The sequence below is a fragment of the Ovis canadensis genome, chromosome 11, assembly GCF_042477335.2.
Source record: "Ovis canadensis isolate MfBH-ARS-UI-01 breed Bighorn chromosome 11, ARS-UI_OviCan_v2, whole genome shotgun sequence".
Classification (NCBI taxonomy): Eukaryota; Metazoa; Chordata; class Mammalia; order Artiodactyla; family Bovidae; genus Ovis; species Ovis canadensis.
In genome coordinates, this window is record NC_091255.1 from 21326777 (window position 1) to 21337038 (window position 10262).

General features: G+C 52.5%; 1 protein-coding gene across 1 annotated transcript; it reads left to right on the plus strand.

Moving 5' to 3' along the window:
* Positions 1–361: 361 nt before the first annotated feature.
* MRM1 (mitochondrial rRNA methyltransferase 1) lies at positions 362–9624 on the plus strand. Its single transcript, XM_069542656.1, has 5 exons — positions 362–1028; positions 1231–1324; positions 6611–6743; positions 6836–6955; positions 7442–9624. Exons 1-5 carry the CDS (start codon positions 466–468, stop codon positions 7612–7614), a joined length of 1083 nt encoding a protein of 360 aa, XP_069398757.1. The 5' UTR covers positions 362–465; the 3' UTR covers positions 7615–9624.
* The last annotated feature ends 638 nt before the right edge of the window (positions 9625–10262 follow it).

Below are 10262 nucleotides of genomic sequence, written 5' to 3' on the forward strand. Positions count from 1 at the left end.
CAGTAGGCCAGACCGGTGCTAAGGCGTGACAGGCAGTGGAGGTGTCGCGGAGGGGCTGGATGCAGAAGCAGCTCCGGAGGAAAACCGCCAGCCCCCGGTGGCGGAGGGCGTCACTACGCCCAGACAGGTTGGACAGGAAATCCAACACATCGCTTTAACGTGTCCTTTGCTGGCGCCGGGGTGAAAGGTCTTCCAGCCTCCCGGGGCCTTGGAGGGAGGATGCACGACGCCGCCCAGCCCGCGGTCGGGTCAGCTTCGCGGCGAGCACCCCTTCGCTTCGGCGGTGGATGTTGGTCGCTCCGCCGGCCCCTCAGGGGGCGCTGTGGGAACGGCCTGGCCTCCGCGCATGCGCCTTGCGGCTCCCGGGCGGGGGCGGGGCGTCCAGACGCGGAAGCGGAGCTGCTCACGTGGGGGACGGCGCCAGCGGGAGTGACCGCCCCTGCGGATGCAGTCTGGGCATCGACCATGCCGCTGCTCCCGGCCGTCGGGGCCGGGACCTGGCCCTGCTGCGGCCTCCCCCTCACGCGTCCTTTCTCCCAAGCGACGCGGCGTGGGGGGCGACCCGGCGGGGAGGAGCTCGGCCGCCTGCCCCTGGATGACCTGGCGTCGGTGCCGCGGCCGGCAGAGGGCCCAGAGCTCCTGTTTGGCCTGTCCCCGTGCCTCTTGGCGCTGCAGGCCGCCCGCCGCCGCGTCGCCCGGCTCCTGCTCCAGGCCTGCAGGTCGGGGCTGCAGGGGCAGCGGGCCGAGCTGCTGCGCGCGGCCGAGGCGCGGGCCATCCCGGTGCTGCGGCCCCGGCGGCGGGAGCTGGACGCCCTGTGCCGTCACCAGGTTCACCAGGGCGTCTGCATGGAAGTGAGCCCCCTGCGACCCCGGCCCTGGGCCGAGGCCGAGGCGGCCCGGCCAGGAGACGACCCCCAGCAGCTGTGGCTCGTCCTCGAGGGGCTGCAGGATCCCCGGAATCTTGGGGCTGTGCTGCGCTCCGCTCACTTCCTCGGAGTGGATAAGGTCATCACCAGCCGGAGAAACAGGCACGGACGCCCTTTATTCCCCGTGCGTCCCCATCTGGAGGCGCAGCCGAGTTCCTAAGCACCTTGACCCTTGGGTGGTCCCTCAACCAGGCCTCCCCGACGCCAGAATTCTTACCCCCTAACCCTTGGGGTATGGGGGGAGGGCACCGCACCGGGCCTGAGGTTACCCGGCTTCATATGGTGGCATGGGGAAACCTTGCAGCTGCCCGCTCACTCCAGTAGTCAGCAAGGCCAGCGCCGGGGCTATGGAGGTGATGGACGTGTTCTCCACTGATGACCTGGCCGGTTTTTTACAGGTAATGGCGCGGGGGAAGCGGGGGTGTGTCAGTAAAGGAGAAGAAATGAGCCAAGCTCAGTCTCTCCAAGGGCCTCCTGGCCAGCAGCTGAGGGAGGAAAGGGTCGGCGGTGTGGGGGGGGGGGGTGCCGTGTTGGTATAGCTTCCTTGTTTGTTTAGTCACAAAGTCGTGTCCACTCTTTGCGACCTCACGGACCTGCAGCACGCCAGGCTTCCCTGTCCAAAGTATTGTGGCCATTGGAGCTTCAGCATTAGTCCTTCCAGTGAATATTTAGGATTGATTTCCTTTGGGATGGACTAGTTTGCTCTCCTTGCAGTCCAAGGGACTCTCAAGAGTTTTCTCCAGCTCCGCAATTTGAAGGCATTAATTCTTCGGAGCTCAGCCTTCTTTATGGTCCAACTCTCGCATCCATACATGACTACTGGAAAAACTGTAGCTTTGGCTGTATGGACCTTTGTCGGCAAAGTGATGTCTCTGCTTTTTAATAACGCTGTCTAGGTTGGTCATAGCTTTTCTTCCAAGGAGCAAGCATCCTTTAGTTTCATAGTTAAAGTCACCATTTGCAGTGATTTTGGAGCCTCCAAAATAAAACCTGTCACTGTTTCCACTTTTTCCCCTTCTATTTGTCATGAAGTAATAAGACCAGATGCCATGATCTTTGTTTTTTGAATGTTGAGTTTTAAGCCAGCCTTTTCACTCTTTCACCCTCCTCAAGAAGCTCTTTAGTTCCTCTTAGTTTCTGCCATTAGAGTGGTATCGTCTGCATATCTGAGGTTGATATTTCTCCTGGCAGTCTTGATTCCAGCTTGTAATTCATCCAGCCGTCTAAATCGCTTTGAGGAGAGAAGGATCTGGAGTTTTAAAAAGCATGCATGGAGCAGAATCTGCCATTAGGGACTTCCACTGCACTCCTTTCAGGGGCATACTTTTTGCCCCTCCTGCTGGTTTACTCAGTGCTTCACTGCCTAGGGGCATCCTGATGGCTCAGTTGGTAAAGAATAGGCCTGCAATACAGGAGGCCCCGGTTCGATTCCTGGGTCGGGAAGATCCAGTGGAGAAGGGATAGGCTACCCACTCCAGTATTCTGGCCTGGAGAATTCCATGGACTGTATAGTCCACGGAGACGCAAAGAGTCGACATGACTGAGCGACTTTCAGTTCACTGCCTAGTAAGTAAAGTGTTAGTTGCTCAGTCGTGTTCAACTCTTTGGAGCCCCATGGACTGTAGCCTGCCAGGCTCCTCTGTCCATGGAATTCTTCAGGCAAGAAGAGTGGTGTGGGTAGCCATTCCCTTCTCCAGGGGATCTTCTCAACCCAGGGGACCGAACCCAGGTCTCCTGCATTGCAGGCAGGCTCTTTACCATCTGAGCTATCAGGGAAGCCCATCTAGTCAGTAAATGTTCACTCGTGAGAAACCAGTGGTTCCTGATTCCTCCTGTAGGGAAGCACTTTGAAAGGTTCTTTGAACAAGGACTAGTCTATCCCTTTCCCCTGGTCCCTCCCACAAACGAAGAAACAAAACCCCCCAAACCACTACCACCAGCAGCGGCATCACCACCACCAAAACCCCCCCCCCTTTGATGTCTAGGAAGGAAGGGACAGTTCAGTTCAGTCGCTCAGTCGTGTCCGACTCTTTGCCAACCCATGAATCGCAGCACACCAGTCCTCCCTGTCCATCACCAACTCCCGGAGTTCACCCAAACTCATGTCCATCAAGTGGGTGATGCCATCCAGCCATCTCATCCTCTGTCAAACCTTAGCAAAACCCCTGGTCCATCAGCATTTGTCTTCAGCCAACACCAGGGTGTCATAGCAAACACCCTCTTCCAACAACACAAGATAAGACTCTACACATGGACATCACCAGATGGTCAACACCGAAATCAGACTGATTATATTATTTGCAGCCAAAGATGGAGAAGCTCTATATAGTCAACAAAAACAAGACTGGGAGCTGACTGTGGCTCAGATCATGAACTCCTTATTGCCAAATTTAGACTTAAATTGAAGAAAGTAGGGAAAACCACTAGACCGTTCAGGTATGACCTAAATCACACCCCTTATGATTATACAATGGAAGTGAGAAATAGATTTAAGGGACTAGATCTGATTGAGTGCCTGATGAACTATGGACGGAGGTTCGTGACATTGTACAGGAGACGGGGATCAAGACCATTCCCATGGAAAAGAAATGCAAAAAAGCAAAATGGCTGTCTCAGGAGGCCTTACAAATAGCTGTCAAAAGAAGAGAAACGAAAAGCAAAGGTGAAAAGGAAAGATAAAATCATCTGAATGCAGAGTTCCAAAGAATAGCAAGAAGAGATAAGAAAGCCTTCCTCAGCGATCAATGCAAAGAAATAGAGGAAAACAACAGAATGGGAAAGACTAGAGATCTCTTCAAGAAAATTAGAGATACCAAGGGAACATTTCATGCAAAGATGGGCTTGATAAAGGACAGAAATGGTATGGACCTAACAGAAGCAGAAGATATTAAGAAGAGGTGGCAAGAATACACAGAAGAACTGTACAAAAAAATCTTCACGACCCGGATAATCACGATGGTGTGATCACTCACCTAGAGCCAGACATCCTGGAATATGAAGTCAAGTGGGCCTTAGAAAGCATCACTATGAACAAAGCTAGTGGAGGTGATGGAATTCCAGTTGAGCTCTTTCAAATCCTGAAAGATGATGCTGTGAAAGTGCTGCACTCAATATGCCAGCAAATTTGGAAAACTCAGCAGTGGCCACAGGACTGGAAAAGGTCAGTTTTCATTCCAATCCCAAAGAAAGGCAATGCCAAAGAATGCTCAAACTACCGCACAATTGCACTCATCTCACACGCTAGTAAAGTAATGCTCAAAATTCTCCAAGCCAGGCTTCAGCAATACGTGAACCGTGAACTTCCAGATGTTCAAGCTGGTTTTAGAAAAGGCAGAGGAACCAGAGACCAAATTGTCAACATCTGCTGGATCATCGAAAAAGCAAGAGAATTCCAGAAAAACATCTATTTCTGCTTTATTGACTATGCCAAAGCCTTTGACTGTGTGGATCACAATAAACTGTGGAAAATTCTGAAAGAGATGGAAATACCAGACCACCTGACCTGCCTCTTGAGAAATTTGTATGCAGGTCAGGAAGCAACAGTTAGAACTTCACATGGAACAACAGACTGGTTCCAAATAGGAAAAGGAGTATGTCAAGGCGGTATATTGTCACCCTGCTTATTTAACTTACATGCAGTGTACATCATGAGAAACGCTGCGCTAGAAGAAGCACAAGCTGGAATCAAGATTGCCGGGAGAAATATCAATAACCTCAGATATGCAGATGACACCACCCTTATGGCAGAAAATGAAGAGGAACTAAAAAGCCTCTTGATGAAAGTGAAAGAGGAGAGTGAAAAAGTTGGCTTAAAGCTCAACGTTCAGAAAACAAAGATCATGGCATCTGGTCCCATCACTTCATGGGAAATAGATGGGGAAATAGTGGAAACAGTGTCAGACTTTATTTTTTGGGGCTCCAAAATCACTGTAGATGGTGACTGTAGCCATGAAATCAAAAGACGCTTACTCCTTGGAAGTAAAGTTATGACCAACCTAGATAGCATATTAAAAAGCAGAGACATTACTTTGCCAACAAAGGTCCATCTTGTCAAGGCTATGGTTTCTCCAGTGGTCATGTATGGATGTGAGAGTTGGATTGTGAAGAAAGCTGAGCGCTGAAGAATTGATGCTTTTGAACTGTGGTGTTGGAGAAGACTCTTGAGAGTCCCTTGGACTGCAAGAAGTTCCAACCAGTCCATTCCAAAGGAGATGAGCCCTGGGATTTCTTTGGAAGGAATGATGCTAAAGCTGAAACTCCAGTACTTTGGCCACCTCATGCGAAGAGTTGACTCATTGGAGAAGACTCTGATGCTGGGAGGGATTGGGGCAGGAGGAGAAGAGGACAACAGAGGATGAGATGGCTGGATGGCTTCACTGACTCGATGGACATGACTCTGAGTGAACTCCGGGAGTTGGTGATGGACAGGGAGGCCTGGCGTGCTGCGATTCATGGGGTCGCAAAGAGTTGGACACGACTGAGCGACTGAACTGAACTGTGCTTCCCTTGCTAGACACAAGGGGGCAGTATTGCCATGTATTTAGCAATTTCTCTGGCCATCCCCCAGGGCTCCTCAGTCCTTGGGTCCTTTTTCTGTACATACTTATTTCTTGTCTGTCACATGCAATCTGATGGTTTTAAATTGCCGTTTAGATACAAATGCCTCCCAAATATATATCCTTCTGGGTTTTGCTCCTGAACCTCAGATTCACATATCTGGTTGCCAACTCAACAGCTCTTTTTTCTAATGGGCGTTTCAGACAGGGTTTCCAGATGCTCCTGTTCCTTTCGCAGACTCAGCCAGCCCAGCTGATGGCAGCTCCTCCTGCCTTCAGTTGTCAGGCCTTGGCGTCCTCCTTGGGTCTTCCTGCTCTCTCACCCCGCATCCCACCTGTCTTACGAGGATGTGGTTGTCCAGTCCTGCACATGCAGCTGACGGCAGAGGTGCCCCAGAGATTAGACAAGGATGTAAAATAAACAGATATTGTTAAGGCACATCCTTTCATTTTTACCTTGACCTTCTTTCCACATTCTGACCATTTCTAACCATCTCCAGTGTTACCACTGTGGCCCACGCCACCATCATCTCTGCCTGTGTCACTGCAGAAACCTAACTGGTCTGCTTGCTTCTGCTCTCAGCATAGAGTGATTGATTCTGTAGAGACGTGAGTCAGACCATGTCACAGCTTCTCTGCTCAAAACCCTTCAAAGGCTTTGCCTCTCTCAGAGTGAAAGCCAAAGGCCTTCCAGTCACCTTGAGGTCCAACCTCCCGTGGCCTCTGTTTTCCTTTCCTGTCTCAGCAGCTCCCTTTCCACTGGCCACTTGGCTGTTCTGCTGTTCCTCACGCTTGCCCGGTAAGCACCTGCCTCTCGGCCTTTGCCCTTACTGATCTCTGCCTAGAGTATCTCCTCCCCCAGGTGTCTGCGTGGCGCTCCCTTCCCTCAACTCCCGCAGGTCTACACTTCAGTGAGGCTTCCCTGACCTCCCTGCCATGAGGCTGGGGTTTGGGCCTGTTTTGTTCATCGCCTTATCCCCAGTGCTGAGCACAGAGCCTGTCTACTCTAGGTGCTTGATAACTACTGACTGAATCCAGCGGTTTAACGAGGGGATGACTAGATGGGCAAGGCCAGGCTCCTCCCAGCTGGTGCTCCACTGAAGGATTGATTTCTCCTCCCCTCTTCAGGCCAGAGCCCGGCAGGGCTGGCTCGTGGCTGGCACAGTGGGCTGCCCGGGCCCTGAGATCGCCTCATCCTCCAAGATCCCCATCACTCGCTGCTTGGATTTCCTCTGGGACCGGCCTACCCTCCTCGTGCTGGGTAGGTGGATGTCCCTGCTCTTTGCTGAGATGAAAGCTTCCTGAGTGCCTGCCTGCCCAGCTGGGGCCTCCATAACCCTCTGTGCTCTGCAGGGAACGAGGGCTCTGGTCTGTCCCGGGCAGTGCAAGCCTCCTGCCAGCTTCTCCTTACCATCCTGCCCGGCCGGCAGCTGCCTCCTGGACTCGAGTCCTTAAATGTCTCCGTGGCCGCAGGTGAGTTTCCACTCCCTGTCCTTCTCTGCCTCTGATCACACGTATACAGCTGCTTCAATTCATCCTAAATACCTTTCTCAATCTTTCTGTGTCCAAATTGCTTATATGTGCCAAATGAGGAACATATCTACATCTTAAAAATTAATATAAGTTTTGACTGCTCTGGGCCATCATTGCTGCCCAAGGGCTTTCTCTTGTTAAGGTGAGCAGAGGTCGCTCTAGTTGTAGGCTTCTCCTTGCAGTGGCTTCTCTTGTTTGTGTGCAGGCTCAGTGGCCGTGGTGCCTGGGCTTCATCGCCCTGCGGAGCATGTGGGAATCTTCCCGAACCAGGGAGGGAACCTCTGTCTCCAGCATTGGCAGGCAGGTTCTTAACCAGTGGACCACCAGGGAAGCCCCCTGTTGCTTCTTCAGGATGAAGTGAAGAAGTGCCTGGCCCATGGCCCCTCCTCCAGGTGTCCACCCTTGTCCTTCTGTCTGTCTGTGCAGGAATCCTTCTTCACTCCATTTGCAGCCAGAGGAAGGGGTTCCCAGTGGAAGGGAGGAGAGAGCAACTTCTCCACGACCCCCAGGATCCCTCGGCCTCATCTGAAGCAGCCAGAGCGGCTCAGCGCCCAGGACTGTCCTCAGGATCGGAAAAGGAGAGCCAAGACGGGGGCTGACCGGGACTGTCCACGGTGTCTGTGTGCTGGGGGCTCACGCACCCACACCCTCGAATGTGCTGGAGTCTCTTGTCTTCTTGAGTAGGCATCAGGCCTCTGCTTATAAACCGCTGTCCTGGGGAGCCAGGAGCTTTGCAGTAGAGGCCACAGGAAGTTCAGTTTCCCATTTTTTTTGGACTTGCGGTTGGAGATGGCAGCTTGTTAATTTCTACGCTGCGCTGGGACAGAGGGTCTGTTTCTTCCCAGGTCCCACCTGGAAGTGAGGGGGAGTTTTGGACATCAGAAAGAAGGGCATCGGGCAGCCCCATCCAGGGTCCTCTTCCTCTTGGACGGGTGTGAGAAGGCAGAGGGAAGCCCGGGGTACTCCTGTGGGCCAGACAGGTGCAAATCCAGGCTCAAACCCTGTGAACACACGGCTTCATCTTTCTAACCCCTAGGGCTATTGTCAGGATCCAGTGAAACATCACTTGATATCCAGCAGGCACCCCTTCTCTCTGGTTCCTCCACTAGGTGGCAGCCTTGCTCTTTGGTCCACAGTCCCTTTGGGAAGCTCTCGCAGCCACCTGGGGAGATTCCTGGCTGTGGCCCACCCAAGAGAGGCAGGAGAAAGATTAGCAAATAACTATCAACTCACTGGCCCTCCAGTACTCACCATGGGTGAGTCACCTGTCAGTTGGCCTCCATGGAAGGACCTGCCGAACCAGAGTTCTGGCCTTTGCTTCTGGGAGGTGGTGAGGACCTTGGAGATTTGCCGTTTATTGTACAACCCAGACAGATTTGGTACTCCTTTCCTAGGCTCCCATGAGTGGAGCAGAAGCCACTAGGCTAAGTACCTTAGAGTAGTCTTGGCTGCTCACTGGAACCACCTGGCAAGCTTTGAAGAACAGCTGACCCCCCTCTCAGCCGGATGTAATTGGTCAGTGTGCAACACGAACATCCTACTTTCTGTTTTTTTAAAGGATTTTATTTATTTTCTCTTTTGGCCGTGCTGGGTCTTCACTGCTGCTCGGGCTCTTCTCTAGTTGCGGAGAGCAGGGCTGCTCTAGCTGTGTGCGTGGCCTTCAGTGGCTGCGGCACAAGCGCTCCGCGGCTGCAGCTCCCCAGCTTCTAGAGCACAGGGTCAGTAGTTGCGGTGAATGGGCTTAGTTGCCCTGCGGCACGTGGGGTCTTCCCGGATCAGGGATCCAACCCTTGTCCCCTGCATTGGCAGGCGGATTCTTTACCTCTGAGCCACCAGGGAGATTCTGAACATCCGAATTGTTAAAGCTCCCCGAGCTGGGTTCCAGTTGCAGCCCAGGCCGGGACCCATTAGGTTTCTACTGATGTTCTGGGCTGGGTAACTTGTGAAGGCCTGTCTTGTACATTGTAGGGTGTTTAGCAGCATCTCTGGCTTCTGCCCACAAGGTGACAGTAAGCACCCTCTGTCTCCTGAGTTGTGACAACCAAAAAAATCTCCAGACGCTGCCGTGTGTCCCCAGGGAGATGGGATCAGCCCTTGAGCAGCACTGCTTGGGAGCGTGGGTCTGGGGGATGGCCGCCTGAGGTACAGGTCCTAATCCTGTGACCTTGGCCAGTTCCTCACCCTCCTGCTCCTGGTGGGCGGGGATAATCCTGCCTCCCTGGGTGGCAGGGAGGAGAGAGGCAGGAGAATTCAGGGCCTTACACATTGTAGATGCTTGGTAAGTAGTACTGCCGTATTCTCTGTGGGATGGATTCATCTTGAATCCTAATGGTGATGCCAGTTTAGAAAGACTGACTTCAATTTTAAAAAGGCCAAAGATGGGACTTCCCTGACGGTCCAGTACTTAAGATTCTGTGCTCCCAAGGCAGGGGGCCTGGGTTTGATCCCTAGTCATGGAACTAGATCCCACGTGCTGAAGCTAAGACCTGGTGCAGCCAAATAAATATTTTAAAAAAATCGTATAATTCCAGCTGATTTGGATTGTTGTACAGCAGAAAACAACACAACATTGTGAAGCAGTTTTCCTCCAATTAAAAAGTGAAAGTGAAGTCAGTTGTGTCCGACTCTTTGTGACCCCAGGGACTGCAGCCCACCAGGCTCCTCCATCCATGGGGTTTTCCAGGCAAGGATACTGGAGTGGGTTGCCATTTCTTGCTCCAGGGGATCTTCCCGACCCAGGGATTGAACCGAGGTCTCTCTGCATTGCAGGCAGACTACCGTCTGAGCCACCAGGGAGTCCCTCCAATTTAAAAGTAAATTATAAATGAATAAAAGGGACAACGATGGCTTTAAAGTCAGAGCTTTTCCTCTCAAAAAGGAGGAGGAACTCCTCCTTCATACACTCCATAGATCTCCATCACACAGGTTTCTCCCTGAGCTCTGTCCCTGACTGCCACACAAATGTGACCTCCATCCATCTCAGGTGTATGACACCGCCTCCCACATCACCTCTGCTCTCGTGACGAAGAGGCTAGTGTGTTTGTGTTTTTCTTCTTTTTTCTGGCTGCACCACATGGTAAGTGAGATCTTAGTTCCCCTGCCCAGGGATCAAGCCCCTTCCCGCTGTAGTGGAAGCGCTGAGTCTTAACCTCTGACCACCAGGGCGGTCCCCCTTGTGTGGTCTCTAGTTTCATGGGGTCAGGGAACTGGAGGGTCACTTGAATAGTCCAGGTGTGCAGAGGTACCA